The 21,934-nt window shown below is 41.4% G+C and overlaps 1 protein-coding gene across 4 annotated transcripts in view; it reads left to right on the top strand.

Annotated features, from left to right (window-relative positions):
- Positions 1–18,679, top strand: part of LOC311156520 (L-threonine ammonia-lyase-like) — a 28,993-nt gene extending 10,314 nt beyond the window's left edge. For all 4 annotated transcript variants that reach the window (XM_084210521.1, XM_084210520.1, XM_084210519.1 and 1 more), the window contains 9 exons: positions 1,809–1,925; positions 2,820–3,061; positions 7,192–7,357; positions 7,823–7,919; positions 8,805–8,880; positions 9,485–9,610; positions 10,824–10,991; positions 11,303–11,360; positions 15,838–18,679. In XM_084210521.1, the coding sequence (XP_084066647.1) occupies positions 1,809–1,925; positions 2,820–3,061; positions 7,192–7,357; positions 7,823–7,919; positions 8,805–8,880; positions 9,485–9,610; positions 10,824–10,991; positions 11,303–11,360; positions 15,838–15,936 (1,149 nt within the window). In that variant the 3' untranslated portion in view covers positions 15,937–18,679. The remainder of the gene's footprint in view (positions 1–1,808; positions 1,926–2,819; positions 3,062–7,191; positions 7,358–7,822; positions 7,920–8,804; positions 8,881–9,484; positions 9,611–10,823; positions 10,992–11,302; positions 11,361–15,837) is intronic.
- The last annotated feature ends 3,255 nt before the right edge of the window (positions 18,680–21,934 follow it).

Genomic DNA, 21,934 nt, shown 5'->3' with positions numbered 1-21,934 from the left:
AAGATCACAGTGACCCAAAGAAAATCTTCCAGGCTGGTTCAATGAGTCTTAGGAGGTCACACATGAGGTCAGTTCAACTGCAAATAGCACTGATGCCTGCTTTGTTAGAAGTAGTTGCTATATTAAGGCTATATGAAAAAATCCTCAGTTAAAGGAGACAAAAAGGATAACATAAAGGATTAAAATCCTGACTATCAAAATTAAAGATAAATATCAATCTAAAGTGCACCACTCCTGTGGAAAAGAGTGACTCAATGACACAGTTTTAAATGTAGGAGGCTTAGCAACTTTATTATGCACAGGATTCATCTCCTTAAATCCTTTTTCTGATTGTTCGCTCTAAATCTTGGATTTACAGAGAATCCAAGATTCTCTACAAAAACAAGTATGGTATGTGAAGCACTGGTAGCCTTTCTTTTATGATGCTCTTGTTCTGTTTTGCATAGGCATTCTCATAGATTAGGATGTTTAGGATATAAACTATTATCCTATTAGTGTGCTAAGCACTTTCCATTGTTTCAGTTTCCGCAGCCAGATTTGCAAAGGAGCAGCAAGTGGCAGCTCTTATGTCAGGATTTTCAGAAGCAAAATAGAGAATCTGGCCCCACCTATGGGTGAGGAACTTAAACATATGCTTGGAAGTCCACTAAAAAGCCTTGAAACATTCACCTGAAACGTGTAGTCTAACTGCATACTTTAAAGCAAGTGTCTGATTCAGATCTATTTAGTTTATATAAATTCACTTGGAAAGTCCTGCAGTCTGAAAGCTGTGTCATTGTGCACACTATACAGTGTATGTACAACACCACCAGATATTGCTTGAGAGAAATATTTTGTCATACTGTTTTTGGATCTGTCTCACTTCATGACTTATCTTAAATGAGGACTTGATCCCCTAGATCACCAGGGCCTCCTTTGCTTTGGCAGCCAATAGAGGAGATGGAGCCAATTCTGAAATAGAGCTGCAGTAAGCCTGGGGAGCTGGCACCCACAGGCTTACTGCAGCTCTATTTCACAAGTTATCTTGTGTAAAACTCTGGGTTTAATGAATATGGTAATAGGAAATTAATATGTTGATACATGCTGGGAGTGTATTATTATAAAGCTTAACAAATATTTGCCATTAAAAATTTTAAAAATCACACACTTGGGCCCTGCATCACATGTAATGTGCTTGCTAATTCCCCTCAGCTCAGGCATCATTTCTGTTCCAAACACTAAGCTTTTCCAAACAACTGCTGCTTGCACTTGCAGTCCTGGGAAATGGTTTTTTATTGTTTCCGTTTTTCTTTGAGTAAGAAATGTCTTTACTAATATTCTAATGGCCTTAGGTTGTAAAATAGACAGCACTCAGTAGTGAATTAGTGGCAGAAACCATAGCTGAGCCATAATGGGGCTCAAGGAGGTATTTTCTGATGGCCTTTGTATCTATTAGGTGATGACCTTATTTTTTGGGTAGTCAATATCCTGTTCTGGCAAGTACTGGAAGTATGGGTTTTGAGATAATTGAAAATATTTCTTTTAATGACTGTGTTTGAACAGTAAGATCCAAAGCAAGTGCTATTTTCAGAGTTCTTGATGGCATATGGTCCATATTTCTCTGCTCTGAGTTTGAATATCACTTCCATAAAGCAGAAGGACCTGGTAGGTAACAATATTCTGTTGTGAATGAAGAACCAGAAGATGAATTTTTCTTTTTAGAGCTCATATATAGCAGTAGAACTCATGCCTCAACAGGCAGCTGATGGGGTGTGGAAGATTTTTCTTATTGGTAGATCTATTGACATATTATTATTTATCTACTCCAGTATTCTAGGCTATCCAAGCAGTATGGAATGGATATCTACCTGAAGAAGGAGTTCCTCCAGTACACAGGGTCTGTGAAGGAACGAGGTGTGCTTTACCTTCTGATGTCATTGCCTCAGGTATAGCAAAATGTCAGCATTCAAAAAGAAGTAGAGTAGCTCTGCTTCACAAAAATGGAGCAGAGTTGAAGATAAATTTACCTCTAATTTCCATGGAATCACAGTGTTTCTTGTCTTTAGAATCATTGTACTGAACACAGCAAAGATAGGTCTGAATGTAAAATACTACTTTATTTACAATTGGCTGATCTGCCAGTGAAATTCTTAAAAATGTTTGAAACAAAAGCTTGCAAAATGGAAACATCAGCATTTTCTTGTGGCATTAAGATGCAAGTGTTTTTATGTGTACTGTAGTTCTGATGTGTTGAAACCACCAAACTGATGAGCAATGATGAAACTGAATTACAATGAGTGATGACAAAGATCTAGATCACCAATTGATTTTGTAATGAATTTCAGTTTTCTTACATGAATAGTTTGTTCATCATTTGTCATAGGAGATTATTGCCATTGTCATAGGAGTCTCTGCAGTAATTGTTAAAATAGGCATGAGACAGCAGCCCAGAGCAGTGGTTATTCCTGCCTTTTGTAATATAAATGAAATCTTCTATTAAAAGGAAGCAGAAATGAATTAATTTCATACAGGCAGAGCAGAGATATATGCTCTGAGGGACCTGCTATCAGCTCTTCTGTGATCAGCTGGAGTTTTTCAGCTCTTTCTCATGGAACAAGAATTGAACCCAGAGGAGCGCAGGCACAGGGATTGATCTTGTGCTGTTTTAGCTTTGTGTGTAAATCCTGAGATCACACCAACCATGCATACAGTGTACCATAATATCACAATTCAATCAGCTAGTAAAGGGAATAAAGGAAACAGATCATTAGAATGGTCCAGGATCATATGGGACAGCTAGGTGACCCCGTCTAACGTGCAGTAACTACCCTGCTTTTCAGGAGCAGCAAAGGAAAGGGGTGATCGTGGCCTCAGACAGTAACTTCTCCATGGCTGTTGCTCACCACGCCTCGGAGCTCCGTGTGCCCGTGTTTGTCATCCTGAGCACCAGCACGGCCCCGGCGCGCGTGAGGATGTGCCGCGACTACGGGGCCATGGTCATCTCCTACGGCACCACGGCCAAGGACTCCCAGGTGCACGCCCGGAGGCTGGCACAGGAGAACGGCTACCTCTACCTGGAAGAGTGAGTGAAAGCCAGGCACATCAGAGAGATCTCGTTAGATGCTTGCACAGCTCTGCAAAAACCATTAGTTTCATTAAAATGCTGTCACAGCTCATCCAAATGCTCCTCTTAGCTGGAATATGGACAGTTACGTGTTCCCAGGCACAAATCATGTCTTTCTGTAACATTTGGGGATGGAGACCAAAATGAAACACGCTTCTCAGCCCCTCAATTAGGCAAACTCTGATTTCTATGAGCTCATATGATAGTGGCTATAATTTAATTCTTTAGTAACTCTGTCAGAAAGCATTCAGGCTGGTGTTCATTTCGGGTCTGTTTGAAGTTAGGTGGGTAAAAGTTAATCTTTAATGAAAACGGTTCAGTGGGAAAATGTGGAACAAGAGAAGGTTAATGCTCTAAGATTTTCACATATCTGGTATGAGGAACAATACTGATACTGTCTTGAAAAAAAGATGATTAAGAGGCTACTTCACACATACATTTAAAGCAGCTAAGGATGAGCATAAATCTAAATTTGAACTATTTGAGATCGCTGAACATGGCAGATCTAACAAAAACATAGGTAAGATGAACAAAAAACACTTAGAACTCATACCTTTTCCCTTTTCTCTCAAATCTCTCTCATGCATTCCCCTGGCCCAACCCCTTGTCTTTTTTAACCTTTCTTCAAGAAATATTTCCAAAAGCACAGAGGCGTGAATCATTAACAGTGGTCCCTCTGATACCCTGATCTGGAATCTATCTGGAATGTTATTGTCCCCCTACCATTGCTGCTTCTCTGCAGGCTTCATCCCACTCCTGGTGTTTGCATGGCATCTCCTGCAGGGAGTGCCCATTCCCCTCCAGCTCCCAGCACTGCTGCCTCAAACACAGTCATGGTGAGGGGTGTTGCCTGGGAAGAAGATCCCAGAATGAGCAGAACAGAGGAAGTCCTCAGTTCTTTCCCAGCTGGTGTGTTGGGAAGGCAATAGTGTTCTGTTCAACTCCTTGGTTAGCTCTGCCAGCAGCCAGGGACACACAGGGCTGGTTCATAGGCCTGGTCTGCCAGCATGGGCACAGTCTTGTCCCAGACTGGGATTTTCAGTGGGGAATGAGGTGCCCTGAATCCCAATGAATTTTAAACAACACTATTAAGCTCCTTTGAAAAACACAGTTTTTCATAATTTGGTGATTCCCAAATAAATTTTTCAATTGATGTGTTAGCCTCCAGCTGGCTTGCATCAACTATCACATTCACACAACAGAGCTAAATTATTTTATTGTAATTTCATGTTTAATCTTCCCCTCATCACTCAATAATGATTTAAGTTACATAAGGCAGATATTCTCTAGGTTTATGAAGCTCCAGGGACAATGCATGTGTAGAGCATCCAACAGTGAGGAACTCTAAATGTCCACCCTACCATTAATAATACTAAAGCACTATGATTTATTTCAGGTTTCAGGTTACAAGAAACAAGTTGTTCAGTCTGGGACTGTGTTTAATTAAAACCACACAGCTGGAATTTTTCATTGGAAAAAAAAAAAAAAGGAAAAACCACCACTTCAATTGTGAGGCTTTTCATAATGGGATATCTGAAAAATATTTTGTTATGTGTAGACCTGGAGAGATTTCCCAGTGTAATGTATGCCTTTATGGATGGCCAGTCTTCTCCAGTGTGGATCTGACACACCTTCTTGTCACTTGCCAAAGCTGTTTGTAAAATACTAGCTGAGCTCCCAAGAGTTAGAGTGGAACTTCCACAAAGCCATTGTATTTCAGTTTAATTCTAGCTTGGATACAATCCCTACCAATTTGGTCTCTGGGTCTCCTCACCCCGGAATTCATCCTGCCCTTCCTGAGGCAGACCCTACGTGACTGGGCTGGGCTGTGCCTGCAGGGGCGGTGCCTGCAGCTGGTGTGTCACTGTCAGCTCTTCCCGTTGCTGGGTGCAATTAAAATACTGTGTCATGAAAATGACCATGCGAGAATTCAAATAGATGAAGGACACTTTTTACTCGGTTGCAACTTCCTGGGGAAACCCAGGAAGGAAATGTGATTTTTCAAATTGGAATTCAATCATTTAGTCTGCCTAATTGCTGCCTAGGTGCCATGAAATTTTTACTAACTACAGGGGCTCAGGACCTCATCATAAATGCAATGTGACTATTGCCAATAACTAATTCAGTACCTCTGTGAGGATGTGAGAAACATTCCTTTGTGAATCAGGGAGGAAAGAGTGCTGCAGATTGAATTGCACACCTTCTATCCTTGAGAGCCCATTTTTTTCTTGTGTAACTCCGTATCTAAATGCTGATCAAACCTGATTATTTCTGATCTGGTTAGTCTGTTACTCTATCCAACAGGCTGACTTGTTTCCTTGGAACAGATAGGAACAGAGCCTTCTAGCTGCCACCCCAAAACTTCACTGGAAAACTACAACCTGACAGCCCATCTTTGATTGCTGATGTATCACACATTTCAGAAGGCAAATATCCAAGTTTATGGCTCTGGCTCAAAAATGCTTGTTTCAGTCTACAGTCTTTAGATTTATCTGCCCTCTTCCTTCATTTTTCCTTCATTTTTCCTTCATTTTTCCTTCATTTTTCCTCAATAGCATATGATATATTTTTTACTTTCAAAAAGCAAAAGTTATCAGTCACAATGCAAAGAAATTCACCCATTTTATTATAAAAGCTGATGGCTGATCAGTGAACTGATGTTTCAACTAGTTGTAAGCAAGGAAAACATAATGATCTGAAATACTGATTCAAATTGCTAACAGCTCTCCATGCTCAAAGCAGATTTATTTTGGGCAGTTTTCAGTTGTTAGAGAGGCTTTATTCCTTCAGTGAATATTCCAAGCCTTCATTCATTTTTCCAGGTCCCCTCCCTTGTACCCCATGTAACTATGGCAGGGGTAGCTCCACAAGCTTGGATCTGAATCCTATTTGGGAATAAGTCTCCAGACCTGTTCAGGAGGCCAGTGATAGATTTTGTCACATATAAGGAGGAGGAGAGAGCTCCTACAGTATCTTGATAAAGACAGTAAATACAAAGATTCAGTTACTCATTCCACTATGATTTCTTGCCTTTGTCTTTGGCTGCACTACAGGAGGGGAAGTTCATTAATCCTGTCCTTTCTTATGTAGTTAGATAGACCCTTGCCCTGAAGAATTTTCTGTCTTTGCATACATGTGAGGTAACTTCTCAAGGGTCTCCTCCTTGCAGCAATTTTGTGCTCCTACACTGAGCCTCTCTGTGCCTGTCTAACAGGTACAGTAATAAAAACAGTTTCCTAGTACCCAAACATCCTTGGGTCAAGTAAATCAAGTACAGCCATTGGGTCTACAGTTCTGTTTGCCAGAAAAAGCAGAATGTACAGAGAGCTCATATTTATTTTCTTACATGTAGTTCTACATTTACACAATTGCTAACTTGTAAAAAAAATGCAAACCAGCTTTTAGAAATAGATCCAAGTCAGTCATGATTTTAGAGTGGAATTTTCTTCAGGTTTTTTTTGATGCTGCTTGTCCCTATTATTTAGACTATATTTGCCTGAAAGTTACCGGGAAATATTTTGGCATGACTAAATGCTTCACTTAATGGGAAGGTATCAGATATTGGCCATGGACTGTGAAAAGACAGCTCTAGCAATCTGATATTTGTGAGGTTGAGCACACTGCTTAAATCTCATGAAAATTTCCATTCATCACAAATGCTAAATCCACTGATAAGTAGAGAGGGGATTTCTTTTTGAGGCTTTGCTTGTAGTTTAGACTGCAACATTTAAAATTTATGAAGCTGAAGGCAGTGATAGCAATGGAAATATGACTTCTCCCTGCCAGTCCTGTAAACCCCCGATCACAATGGGAGTTAAGTGCTGCTCAGTCTGAAGACTCTTTTGAGGGGCTTTTCTACAGCACAGGTGTTCTCCCAGTAGGGCACAAGTTTTCTCCCAGTAGGCAGCAGCATGCTATCATCCACCTGATGGCACCGTCCTGCTGCACCACCTCCTGCCCTCATGTGCTGCTGATTTACTCTCACATTTATCTTTTTCTACTGAACAATATCTTGAAAGTAGTAGGTGGAATTATTCTTCCTGCACTGACAAGGTGACTCTGCTGATGTGTGCCCTTCCTTCCCCCAGGGAGGACAGTGCTGTGTACCTGTCAGGCCTGGGGACCGTGGGGCTGGAGATGTACGAGCAGGTGCCAAAGCTGGATGCAGTGATTTTCCCTGCAGGAGGCCACTGTGGCTTGCTGGCAGGGTCAGCTGCTGCACTCAAACACCTCAACCCACATATTTCTGTAATTGTAAGTTGCCTTTCACCTATTAAGCATTGTATTTGGGTGGCTTTCACCACAGCTGTTTACAAAACACGCTGGTATCTAGTGACAATTGCAGAGACTGCCTGCGCTGGGGACAAGAAGGACAAGAACTGCCTGATCCCATGGGCTTTGCCTCAGAGAAGACCCTGTAAGAACCAGGGAAGTTCCTGTGCCTTGGCTGTTTGGCTGGATTTAAGAGAAAAGTGTGGGAAGACTTTTCCTAAGCAAATAAAATCCAGTTCTGTGTTTTGAAATAAGTTCTTACTGTAAATATTTGGTCCTAAGTAAGCCATGGAATAAGTTTAGTGGTAACACAGTTATTTAACACTTGAAATTTCTTGTTAATTTGAAGAGGAAATTTCTGTAGATTTGACTGTCTACTTTGGTGGCAACTTCTGTTACAACTTCTGTTACAAACAATAAAAAAGTGACAACCTCTCTCTTCCTCAGGGAGTTGAATCTGAAAGTTTCCCAGTATTGCAACAGTCCTTAAAAGCTGGCCACCCAAATGATGACCAGGCCTGCAACAATCATCACTTCTATGGAGGTGAGAAAATGCAGTATTCTTGTGCAGGTAAAATAAAGGTTGTAACAGATTTCTCCAACTATATAATTTTCTTATTATTTCAGTTCAAACATATTTTAAGGGAGTTCTCTGAAGAGTCAGAATGTAATTCAAGCTGTAAGAGCAACTTCTGCCACATTTCCCCCCACACCTTGATGGGGCAAAATATTATTTCCAGTGCACATGAATACTTAGAAATTTGAGCGTATTTGTCTGAATATTGTGCTCACACACAGCATCTAAACCAGGGAAGTCAATGGGAAAGCTCTTGTGGAAAAGGCAGGAAAATTACGCAGTGCTTAAATATTTAGACACAAAACTGTTCTCAGAAGAATAGTGTTTATAAATGGTAGAGTTGTTTCCTTATCATTTGCTCAAAAATACTCATCTGTTAAACAATTTAAGAACATCCTGTTTGCCTGTTGTTCAAATCTCTGGAAGTTTTGGATTAAATGGGACTTTTGTAAGAAACTTCTAATTTCTCTTGGTTAGCTCTGCCTGTGTCTGCACTCTTAGCCAGCTGTCCTGCTGGAGCTAACAAGCCCAGTACCATGCTTGGGTCTCCTCTCCTTCAATCCTTGTTGAACAGTGAAAAGCACTGGGCTGCAGGGTCACTCTCACACTGCAACAAAGCCAGTGAAGTATCAGAAGTTTCTTGAAGAGGTCCAAAATGGCAAAATCTTCTTGTGAGATTTGGTCTTTCATTGCCAAACATATTTCTGTCACTTGAAAAAAATCAAGCAACTTAAGGTCATGTAACAGCAGTGTGCTGCTCTCATTAAGGGCACAAACCAGCCAGGACTCTAAAATATGTTAAATATGTCTGAACCAGCCAACTTCATATTTTTTGTCTTTTGAAATCTGCAGATGTGAGTGGAGTTTGCTTTGGCAGTAATTCTTTGCAGCTGACTGGGAAGCTTGTGGATAAAGTTGTTGCTGTGAGGTAGGTGAAGAAAAGCAGTGAAATGAATAATAGTGGATGCACGTTGTTGTATATGAAAAATGCGACATGCAGACTGGGGGAGTGTGGGCATGGGGTGCCTTTCCTTCCAACAGGGGCACTGAAGACTTTGAACCCAGACCCACAAACCACAGAAATCACAGAGCATCTCAAATTGAAAGAGATTTAGGTAGCTCCTCACAGGACTACCTAAAACTAAGCGATATGACTAAAAGGGTTGTCCAAACTCACCCTTTGGCCAAAATTTCACCTGCCACCATTGTCTGGTCATGTAAATCTTGTCCTTGTGTTCTACCACACTTGAAGGGAGCCCTTGACAAACCTTTGTAAAAAGGCCACATTTGTGGAGTATACTTACTACTAGCATTTAGGTAATATTTCCAGTAAAAAAGCCATCCTGTCTTTCAGTTAATAATGAGTCTGAGGTGTACATTCACCCCTAGCAGCACAGCATTCTGTAACACCACCTTGGGATCACATGTATCTGGGTGGATGGCAAGAACCCAGTTGCCCATCAACGTATTGTCTTCTACTTTTGGGAGTTCTTTTGATTTGCTTTGTTTTGACCCAAGTCTCTTGCTTTCAGGGAGGAGGACATCCTCATCTCAATGCTGAGGCTGCTGGAGTACGAGCGAGCCACGGTTGATGCAGAAGGGGCCATTGGGCTTGCAGCACTGGTGGCAGGGAAGCTGCCTGAGTTGAAGGGTAAAAGGTACAGCAGCTACTGCAAACAGGGAACTGTGGCAAAAACATGGGACTGAGCACCTTGGTCTCGGGAAACAGTGAAAATCTGCTTGTTCTGTGGGTGACAAGGCAGTTCCTGCCCCTGAACTGGCAAGGGGCTCATCGGTGGCAGAAACTTCAGACTGACTGGACCGGTCACAGGTGGTAAGATAATGCTGAACCAAACAGATGCCTTCCTGGAGACCTGACAAATCTTGTCCCTTTCCTTGATTCTCAGATATCCGGGGAAAGGCAGCTACAGCTCCATGAGGCATCGTCACACCTGCCAGGACGGTGTCCTGCTCTTGTCAGCCTGTTGTCTCCTCTTGTTCCACTTGTGGAATCCAGCCCTGCATGTGGTGGGACAGGAGCCAGGCTGTCTGCTGCAGTGACCCAGTGGCACCTGCCTCCCAGTCCTGAGAACTGTCCACACAGTCAGAGGGATTATCCTTGTGCTTAGTGTTCAACGTGTGGCCAAGTGCTGCCTTGCTCTCAGCTTGAGGACTCAGCACTTAAGTGGATTGAGCCTTGGCTCAGGTCATAGTCCAGAATGTATTTAAACATACATGCCCTCAAGACAAAATAAAATTTCTAGTGCACAGCATTGTACACCAAAATACTGCTGAGACTATTCTTCAGAAGAAGCTGGCAGTACACACAGAGCAGCAACATATTTTATTACAGCTACAATAAAGGGGAACATGCAAAGAGGTTAGGTTTGACTCTGCAGAGAGAGATTTTCATAGACTAATCATGTGGCTCTTCACTTGCACTTCAAACATTTCTGCACTCATTTTTCAGGGTTGTGATGAATTTAATCAATGGTTACAGAAAACCTTGAACATACATTTTGTCTGATCAGTAAGAGGCTGAAACTTAGAACTTCCAGGTGAGAATTATGTCAAATTCTTGAAACTTGTAACCTAGACCTACAGTTCTCCAGCTCATTATCTCTAACAAAACTAAAATCTCCAGGAAATGGGAAATGAAAACAACATTTCAGACCAACTAATGCAGCCAAATTATAGGCCTCCCCTACCTGCTCACAATGGATACTGAGGCTGGAGCCCTCTAATCTGTAATACTTATTGAGGGGAGGTTCTAGCAGACCTTAGGCCGATATTGGCACAGTCTTTATGATTAATAGTTCCTTTACACAGGCAAGTGCTTATCAAAACTCTTGTTTTTCTGTCTGTTTTCAGAGTGGCAGTTGTTATATGCAGTGGAAACCTGGAATTACATTTGCTGCAGCAGTGCATAGCTCGTGCCCTGACCCTGGATAACAGAGTGTGCAGATTTTCCCTTGTGATTTCTGACTGCCCAGGAGACATATCAAAGCTACTGGAGATTTTGGCTCGGGAGGAAGCAAGGTAAATCAGACTAATAGTTGGGAAATATAATCACAGATTAGCACAAAGATTATTAAAGACTGGAAATGTTTCTAAAAATCTCTGAAGCCAAGTCTGTAAGTAATTAATTAATCAAAGGTTTTTTTCATGTTATATTGCAGAAAAGTTTTTATTTCCTTCATTTTTGTTCCAGTCTGAAAACACCTTTGTAGCATAGAATTGTGTCTAATTTAGAAAGAAGGAAATATTTTTACTCTCCAAACACTTTCAGAAACTGTTTTGCAATGGCAGGGGATTGATGTGATCTCTAATTTGTCCCTTATTTGATCTAGAGTTTTGGATATCAAACAAGAACGCACATTTGTGACATCTGAGCTCTTCACTGTTGAGGTAAGAGGAGATGCAATTTCAGTTTCTCTAATAGTACTGGCCTTCCCTGGTTTATTCTGTTTCCCTGTCTCTTTATGCCTATGTTGAAGAAGTCCAACAGAGTGTGCAGTGTCAGAGATTATTTCCTCTGTTTTATAGAGCTTCTTGCCAAACACTTAGCAGGCATATAAATAACACAGGACCAGTTTTACTTGCTGTTGCAACACCCTGATGAAGTACTCCAGGTGTTGCATTGCTCCTGACACGTGTGGCAGGTGCTGGAGGAGGTGAGCAAGCTTGCAGCATCCATCCAGAACTTGAAGAGCCAGCTGTGTAGGCTGGCTGTAATTGTCTGACATGTTTGCCTTAAAGCAATGTAGAGAACACCCTTACTCTTAAGGAATCCTCATTTTAAACTAGGGACTCAGTTTTTTTCCTTGACACCAAGAGCACAGAGGAAAGCCATTATTCCTTTGTTGAGTATTGGATGCAGAAATAGTGAAGAGGTGTTACCAGCTAATGGTGTCTCTTAAAAGGACCATTTTTCTCATGATGCATCTCTTATTTCAACTGGTTTGGCAAAGGTGTGGTCCTACTGATTTCATGCTATTGCTGTCCAGGTCCAACCTGACTTAGTTTGTGAAACCCCAGGGGGAAGTCAAATTACAGATCTTTGCTAAACAGGCTCCTAATTGGGGGGCAGAAATGTTACTGGGTAAGCAATCTCTGATTTTGGCCTTTAAATTTAATTTCCTGCCTGGAAGCAAAAGCCTGCCCAATATTTTCACTTGCAGAAATAAAGAAGAGGTAGATTGAAGATCACTATAGTACGTGATATCAGCAATACTCCCAAACATCTAGGGCTTAACCCACATTGTTCTGCAGTGTGCCATAATGATGGGCCAGCTCACTGCTCTGGCTGATTTGGAGGTAGCGTGGCACTCACACTCACTGCATGAGGTGTATGAATCCCTCTGAGTGACCAACTTAGCTCTGGAAATGCTTTTCACTGAAGGCTAGATTCAATACAACCTGTAACTCTTATAATGTTGCTAAATGTGGTGTATTATGAATACTAAGTTATGCAAAAAGACAGTTCAAGATGATGAATGTGATTTCTAGAATTAAAGAAGCAGAATACAAAGGTTCAATTGATGATTCACAGACATAAAGAGCTGCACTGGTTATTTAGGATTTACATGGAACCTGGAAAAGCACCAAAGACTGAAATCTCCTGATTCAGCAGTACTACTCACATTTCTTCTGCTCTCTAACATTGGCTCAGCTTGTCCACCCACTGTTTTTATTTGCACACACAGCCTACAGATAGCAGGCATCAGGGAGCTGACAGGCATGCCAAATTCATTTTTAAAATCTGGGAAAATATGATCTAAAAGGTGAAGTGCCTCCACTATGAGATCTTGCAGTTAAAGGGGAATAGAGCTGTCCACCCTATTCAGCACAGAACTTTGCAAATTTCTTCCTTTTGTAAAGTTATGAAATTTCCTCTCTTTGAAGTCAGTGTAATTCCAAAGAGTATTTGGATTTATGCATCTGGATTTTGGTGTTGTATAGCAATAACTTGTCATAAATTTTTTCGTTTAATTTTTTTTAGCCTTTGTCTTGCTTCCTCAATAATTTTCAGTCATTAAATAAACCCCACAAGCCATCAATATTCAGTGAAATATCTTCTGTCTTTAATTTCTTGTAGTCCTGCTCTGAAAAAAACTTAGAGGCTGACTAAACCCTTTGGCTGAAATTTATCTTTAGATTGCCTGTCACAGGGAATGGAACTTAAATGCAGTAAAAGGTCTGTCTGGTTATTTTAATGATCTTACTGGACCAGACAATTATTTAATTAATTAATTAGTTAATCCAGCGAAGATATGATATGTGGGAGAGAAATTTGTGAAATGCACTCTGGTTTTGGTGGTTTTGTGAGGGTTTTGATACACAGAAAAGCAAGGTGTGCTGTGCACAGCTGGCCCTGCAGCCACTAAGAGCTCTGCAGGTTCAAAAATCCCATGTATAGTTCTGAGGGCTTATCAGTATGAAATAAGTTTAAGGTAAATTTTTCTCTAGTTGTCATAAGTTACCTTGTCTGGTGTACAAGAAAGATCAGACAATAGGTTCTGTAATTTATTCTTAAATAAAAGACCATTTGGGGGCACTTACTCTTAGGCCATTGATAGTTAAGCAACTTCCTATAGGTATTGGGGTGTTCTGCATCTCACATAAAATATAACCTCATCAACTCCCTGTGAATGTTGCTCTGTTGGACACTCATGTAAATTATGGGTCCCAGGCAAAGCAAGCAAGAGAGAAAGTTTGTGAAAGTAAAACTGCAGTGTAAATTGGCTTAATCTAATCAAGAAAGTAAATTCTTGCCTTCCTTGCTGCTGAGATCTGGAGCCTCCCTGAGGTGTTGTGGGATTCTCTCTTCACTCCTGCTGGGACCAAATTCTCTATTCCTTTCTTTGTCAACTGTGAAAAATCAGGTGAATTTCTGGGGTTGCTTTTTATCACTGCTGTTGCTGTTAGTACTTTTATGATACACTGCAGCACAGAATCTCCCTTATCTGCTGCTGGTTGTGGTGCATGCTTAGAACAAAATGATAGAGTTTATCCAACCTGCTCACAAGCTCTCTGGCTCCAGTCTAGTGAGGCCTGCCTGGTTTCCATCATGAGCAGAAAGGAAAGGGCAGAGAGGATAATTAGCTGTAAATCAAAATGCTTCCCCATGCTTGCTCCCAGGGCAGAGCCACAGCTTGCTGTGATTCAAGGCTGAATCTCTCACAAGCAGACTGCTTCCAGGAGCAGCAATTGATTTACTCAGGGCAAAACAGGCATGATTACTCTGGAAGAGGAAAAATCTTACTTTTTTAATTACAGACTCCATGTGAGATGTGTGTGTCCCCTTGAAGATATGATTGCAAAGCTTTAGGGATTTAACATGAAGGAGGGAATGGGTGTTGGGTGCATTGGCACTCTCAGATATTTTTCTCAATCAATGTGTTCTCTCCCCTTTCCTCATTATTACTTGTCCTCTTTGACTGCCCTTCTCTTGAGATTACAGTCCATTTTTTTGAAGAAGAAATAAATTAGCATCTAATTTGCATTCCAAAGAACCAAACAAATAGAACTATGTGCAGCACAAGAGGTGAAGAATTACAAGACCTGATCAGAATTGTGGCTTACTTCAGGATGGATATTTGAGAAGCTGTAGCCAGTTTTCTAATTAAGTGAGCTATGGCTACTTAGATTAACTTGGAGTGTTAGTGTTTTATATTTCCATTCAACAGTTTCGCAAAAAGTTTATTGTTATTTTAAGACAGTTCCAGAAAACATGAATTTGAAGTTCTTATTTAGAAATGTCCTTGCAAACAGAGAATTTTTTGCCTAGTTGCTTTCTAGAAGGGATGCAGCTCTGATATGAACATTTTGACAGGGCATGTCTGGAGCAGCCCACCACCAGGTTATCATGGCTCCTTGTTTCTCTGCTGTCCGTAGATTTACTGCTACAATGAACTATCTTGTCCTTCCCTTGCTAGATTTCCACTTTTCTGTGAGGTCTTTTCCCCATGTGGCACTTTCAACATCAGTGATTATTCCACCAGGACTATCAGTAATGGAAGTTAGGAGCCTCAAATTGTGAAGTATAATTTTCCTTCTGTGCCTTTAATTTGGTGCTTCATCTTTGCTAGTGCCCAGGCTTTCAAGTGATGGGGCAAAGATGTGAGTATGCAAAAAAGAGAGATTATAGAAAAACTGAAAAAATGCCATTCAAGTTATTATCTTTATGGCTCCATGACTGGATTTCAATAGTACCTGTGGAGGCAAGTGAACAATTAAAAAGAAAACTATTAAGATTGGTTTTGCCCAAGTTGTTTTATTTAGCAGCAGAACAACCATAAAAGAAAACTAGAAGTGATCAATAAGCAAACAAAAAACAGAATGAAGAAAGAAGGTGTGTGAGAAGTGAAACAAGCCAAAATACTTCAGGGATGATAAAGAACTGGGGGATAACTCCATGAAAGAGAAGAGAAAGAGAATATAAAAAACTTGAAGGATGGAGGTACTGGAATAAACACGTGCCAGAAATACAGAAATGTGATGAAGTAAGAGTCAGAGGTGGGTGAGGTGGCAGCAATGCCACGTACAGGGAAAGGAAAAGAGAAACTGCTAACAGATGTCTTCAGGGAGGCCAAGAGCAGAAAGGTACCTTACCCAAGAGCCAGCAGAGGATCAGCCTGTCTTATTTAAACTTTGAAGGCAATAAAGTAGGGTTTTGGAAGGTTGTCTGGTCATGCAGATGGGCTGGAAGAGCCCCAGATGTCTGCAATGTCAGTTCTCTTACCTGCATAGAGAGCGGATGTGAGGGCCTGAGTTTTTATTTTGAACTGATTGTTTTTATGAGTGTATTTTAGGTTTAAGTTGGAAATGGCTTTGTCTGAGATTGCTGCCATGCCATCAGGAACGGTCCTAATTCTTTTTCCAGGTGACCTGCACTGTGGAGACCAGAGACAAGATCCACACAGCCCAGCTGAGGAATGCACTCCTGGAACGCTACCCCACAGCTGCCTGGACGGAGCGGTGACGGGCACAGCGCGGGGTGGGGGCACCAGGGCCTCTGACAAGGACTCTGCAGAGCCCCAGCCTCGAGGCTTTCACAGCAAACATTATCTTTCAAAGCTGAACAGTTAGCAAATAGTCTCAGGATATTTATTTCCTGCTCAAAATGTAGTAAATGTCTTTGGGAAAAAAAAGTTCGACTCAAAACTTTAGTTTACCTAAGGGAAGCTCTTAGTCTCTGCTGGTGTTGGAATTCCTCAATTCATTATCAGCTGGCTGCCTGGATTTTAGGTAGTTTGTAGCACCCAATGATATTCCATAAACAAGGAGAAGGCACTTCTTTTTACATCTGAATATAGACCTCTCAAAGGTCTTCTGATTTCGATGCCCATTGTTGATGTAATGCAGCTCCTTCTGCTGGACTTAGCCACATTACATGTACAGAAATTTTCTGTTTCCAAGCCAGAAGCAGTTTTCTGTTTGCTAAATCTGCCTCAGGAGATTGAACACGAATATGTTCTGATCTTTGCTACCACGTGAGGAAAAATTAAGCTAATAGAAGGTGATTTAAACACAGAAAAACCCTTGGAAGATAAAAGCCAATATAATATTAATTTTTTCTAAAGGGAAAATGATCCTATTTGCAAAATAAAATTCAAAAATATTTTGCAGAAATTGAAAAAAAGTATTAAGTATGATTAGAGCTCATAAACAGAACACAAACATATTTCTTCCCTCTGCTTTTGGAGACTCAGTATAAAAAGGGGTCTTGCTACCCATGTGAATTTTGTAAATAGCATTCCACTGATTATCTTAGTCTGTCTAAAAGAGGCTCTATCCATCTCACCTGACAGATTGAGTACACTGCTAATAGTGACATATATTTAAAGACCACATGTTAATAGCCAAAGGCAGTGCTGGGAGAAGAGGAAGCCTAAGTCTTAGGCACATGGCTAATGCAATTAACAAAGAACACATTGACCTAAATACCATTTTTATCACTACAGGCAGAGACCAACTAATAATGTAACAGAGTGGGATGGCAAGAAATGTTAAGAGGCCCTCTTCTGAATGTGCACACAACACAGTTGTGCCTTTTCATTTGGGCAGAACTTAACTTCAGCTCTGGAAGACCTTACAGCACCTTCCAGTACCTAAAGAGGGCCCACAGGAAAGCTGCATGGGACAAGGGGCAAAGGCTTAGAGTGAAAGGGCAGATTTATATTAGGTATTAGGAAGAAATGCTTTACTGTGAGGGTGGTGAGGCCTGGCACAGGTTGCCCAGAAAAGTCATGGATGCCCCATCCCTGCAATGATTCAAGGCCTTGTTGGCTGGGGCTTTGAGCTATCTGGTCTAGTGAACAGAACTCCACAACAGGGAGGTTGGAACTAAATGGTCTTTGAGGTCCCTTCCAACCCAAACCACTCTGTGCTTCCATGATCCATCTCTCCCTGTAGCTTGTACAGGCAAGAAGGGATGAGAAGGGCAGCATTTGGCTGTCTCTGCAGTAGAATTTTTCTGAGAAATAATCTGTTTTCTCCTTCTTGTTGTTGTTCACAAAGGAGCAGGAGTACAGACTCTGACAAATGGTGGACAAAAAATAGAAGTTTACAGGTTTGGTCTGTTTTTGGAAGGACCATATTAGTTTGCACATGGAACTAAAAATTATTGATGCCCCAATGATCAGTTCTGTTCCCTTCTTGCCATCCAGAATGATGGGGATGGGCCTTGGTCCTGTAAATCACAGCTGTGTCCTGTCAGAAACAACTCCTTTCTCCACTGTCAGGAGAGTTTAAAAATCTGTATGGAAGTAGATGACAGAGTCCATATTACATGCTTGCTACTTCCATTGGAATGAGAAACCACGTCAGCAAAGAGCAGATTTGGGGAGGAAAACCCTTTATTGGTAAGGGTCTAACTACTCTCTCATGTGTTTTGGCAAAAGTCTCAGGAAATTTTGAGGATGTCTCAGGTACCTACATGAGAAGAAAATGGAGCTTTATAACCAAAGTTGTCAGTAGTGGCCAACAGGTTCTGCTGTCTGGGTATTTGGTTTAAAATGTTGTATTATCCTGGACTTTGTTGTTTTAGAAGCTCAGAGCATTAACAACTTCTTTCCTAATCAGTGGGAACTGCAGTTAGCATGTCTTCACAAACCTGGGGCAAGAAGATGTAGCAGATAGAGCAACGAAAAATCAATGCACTTGAAAGCACTATATGATTTTGGAAATGTGTTTGGGGTGGGGGGAAGGAAGGTGATGTCCAGAAGGTGCTGAAAATGTCGAACACGATATTTGCTGTTTGGTTTTATTGTTATTGTTTTAAGTATAAACATAGTTTAAAGTGTAAATCACTCTTCAGTAATAAACACTTTATATGTGAATATAATAATACCAGAGGTGTTTTACATTCTGTATTGCCTTTATTGAAGTCTCATTGGCTTAAAGACAAAATTAAGATCTTCCAAGGGGGAAAAAAACCTCAAAATGAGACATTGAAATTAATGTATGCTTCGAAAAAATAATTAAATACCTGTGCTGCTAACCTTTTCCTTTTTGAATTATGAAATATAATAAGATCTATGGCATTTCAAAGATCTAATAATGTGGTTTTGAATGTTTTATTTAAAGAAGTATTTTTATATAGAGTGTTCTTATGTAACTTGAAAAATAACTTTAATGATTATTTAAAATTTTACTAATGGTTAAATCAGCAAAATATAAATCTAAGCATTGTATTTATTTGAAAAATAATTAAAATTCTGCTACGCCACCTCAGCAATGAAAGATTTGTCATTCTCTTATGTGATAGTGATAGCAGCCTCACTTTAAAAAATCAGAGTTAATATTTTTCTTTTATCTGTCATAGACATTGGCTCAAAATCCACATCATTCATGTGAGGGGGGAGCTCTGAGCTGCGAGGGAGGAGAGAGCAGCTGGGCAGGATGGCTGCTCTGGCCCTGTGTGGTCACAGGGGAGGCTCCTGGCTGCTCCCCAGCCTGGTGGGAGTCAGCATGGACTGTCCTCAGTCCAGTATGGGCTGTCCTCAGTCCAGTATAGGCTGTCCTCAGTCCAGCATGGGCTCTGCTCATTCCAGCACAGACCCTGCTCATTCCAGCACAGACCCTGCTCATTCCAGCACAGGCTCTGCTCAGTGCCACAGATGGAGGTGCTGTTCCTTGCCCTGGTCCTGGCTGTGCTCCTGGGCAGTGGGCAGGGTGTGGGTGCAGCGTGTCCTGGGCTGGGCTCAGGTGGGTCAGTGAAGTCCATGGGACCAGCTGAGTCAGCTCTCTGGGATTCTCACTGCAATCATCACCATCTGGGGAGCCTGTCCTTCACTTCCAGGGTGCCACTGGCTAAAATGCACAGTCCTGTCTCCAGAGGCACAAGATGCCTTGACACAGTGGTCCATTGGAGCTAAGCCGCTTTGGGAGCTGTCCTAGGCACACTCTGCCTGTCAGGGGCACAGCGCAACTTCTTCCCAGGACTGTTGCAAACAAGGCGCATCTTAAATTGAAGCAAAATATCTTCCCACACTAATTCCTTAATTTTTTCAACCAGGTCCTGTTAGCTGGGGATTAACATCTAAATCTCTGCCAGTACATGTTTTTGCATGTTTATCTTCCCGTGCAGGTGGCATGTCCTCACAGGCAGCACCTTGCCTTCTGGCCTACAGCTTTTGGGAGATTCACAAACTCCCCATCCTACAACACATTAAGTGAATTTGACATGCTATTGTTTAATTTTTGCTAGACCCAAACATAAGCACGTGGTTTGTTGACTGGAAAAGTAAACAGAACACTCTGGGGCTGGGCTGTAATTCCTGCCAGTCGTTTATTGGATGGCTTTGGTTCTCCTGTCACTTTCTCTGCAGTTTGTTGTACACATTCTGCCATGTATAGGGTGTTGAAGTTTTGAGTTTTCTTCTTTGCTTTCATGTGCTCCCAAGCTTTCGCTACATCTCAGAGGAGAAGGAATCCTTCAGTATGTTGTGCCCTCCTGAGCTGATGAATTTCCCATTGTTCAAAAGCACTTATCTATTTTTTTTAAAGCTGCAGCAAAAACTGGTGGCAGTATTTGGAAAATATTCTAATCAAATAAGAATGTTGTGAAGTATGTCAATAATGGTCAACATCCCATACATCTAAGCTCATACAGCCTGCCAGTCTAAAGAACCACAGAGTCCTTAAGAACAGAGCCAGATCAGTCTCATCTGAGTGCACCCACACAAAGGATACAGGGGGCTTGGCCTGTGCTGCTGATGTCTGAAAGCTCCTCTAAATTGAGGCACTCTGATTTACTTCTGGTTTACTTGCCTGGGGGGGGCAGTGCAGGGGCAGATTGCAACTGTGAAAAGCCCTATCCTTCACACTTCTGAAATTCTGGAGAAGGACATGGTTTTCCTTTGGATAAGAGACCTAGAGTGTCTTCAGAAGGACGTATCAAATTGTGTAATTGCTAAACTTAGTAGAGTGGTCACCCTGTGTATTCCCACAAGGGGCACCTGAGTGGTTTTCCTTTGTGAAAATGGTCTCAAAGAACGTTCATAAATGATACAATAATGCTCCTTACACCTCAGTTTCCTCCTCTCCCCCTCCTCCTTCCCCTCATGCATGTGCTGTAGCTATGTTTGGAGTTGCAGGGGCTGTGTAAGGTCTCGCACAGTACGTGGATTGTGCCATATATTACTGCGCTTCTGAAAAGCAGGAGGAAAGGAAATACTGAGGGATTTTGTTTCTTTTGCTTTCAACAACCTAAGGTAATTTCTTGAGCTGTTCATGTAGCTCTTGCATAAAGAGACTGTACCAGAATGCCCACAAACATGAGACTGTGGGACTTGCCTGTAGGGGTCCAATTCACGGCAGACTCCATAGGAGTGACCCAGCTTCACCAGGGCTCTACTGCTCTGCAGGGGACCAGCTGCCCGGCCCCTGAGCAAATTAAATGTCCCTCATTTACCAGCACTTGGGCATTTCCAAAGTCTGGCTCAGTTGACTCCTGTTGTATTTAGAAAAACTAGGTCAGCATGAAAAAGAGGCAAAGCAAGACAACATATTGAGATTCTGAGAAAGGTTTTTCATCACTCCCTCACAAAAATGAGCTACAGCCCTGAAAGCTTTAGAAGTAGTTCTCGAAAATGAGTGGGAGACCTCTCACTGCTTCTGTCCAGGCTCTGCAGTGTTTCTGATGCTGCATGTCCTAATCTACACAGCCAGATCTCCTCAACAGAGCTTGATTTGAGCAGTGATTTGCCTAATGTGCTGATCTGGATAACCTGACTTTAAGGAATAAATTACACTCATTTCCATATATTATAAGGGTGAAAATGGACCTGGGTGGTTTCTTTGTTTTCTTCTGCAACAAAGCTACCAAGCAATCACAGCATAAAAGTGCTGTTTTAAGTGAGGCGGTTCTGACTTGTATGAAATTATTTCTTTTGATCACCAATGCAGGACAAATAAATAATGAATGAGGAGGGTTTTTAAAATGTCTAGAAAAAACAGGCATGGTTGCTTTTTAAATTTTCTTGGCAACTATTTTACATTGTTAATATAATGCATACCCAGTCCTGCACTTAGCTTTCATAGCAAGGGTTGGGTTTTTTCTTCTTTCCAATTTGAAATGGATGTCTAAACAGTATTTATTCTTCAGTGCTGTCACCAGCCAAGTTAGCAGAAAAATCGATCCTGAAAAACCTTTATTAACATCATCTTAGCTTTCCTGGTGATTGACCTTCTTATTTAGTGGTCCTTTCCAAGAGTAAAAGCTCTTCTGTATGTTTCATTGGGGTTTCCTTTCAATGGGAAGCGATATTTTGAAGTATTTTGTTTCAGTGAATTAGTTAATTTGCAAGTATTTTCCTTTGGCAAGCAGGGTGGGTTGGGTGCTGATGGAGGTGGTTTGACACCCAGCCCAGCCTTTGGGAACACAGGGTACACTTCTGTTGCTCTGCCCTTCTGTTGTGGAGAGGACGATTTGATTACAGTGGAAAGAGTTGCTTTAAGTGATTAAGAGTAATGCT

This window comes from Fringilla coelebs, assembly GCF_963513975.1.
Source record: "Fringilla coelebs genome assembly, chromosome: 8".
In the NCBI taxonomy this organism is placed as follows: Eukaryota; Metazoa; Chordata; class Aves; order Passeriformes; family Fringillidae; genus Fringilla; species Fringilla coelebs.
The sequence above is the reverse complement of the archived record's forward strand: the minus strand, read 5'-3'. Positions and strand labels throughout refer to the sequence as shown.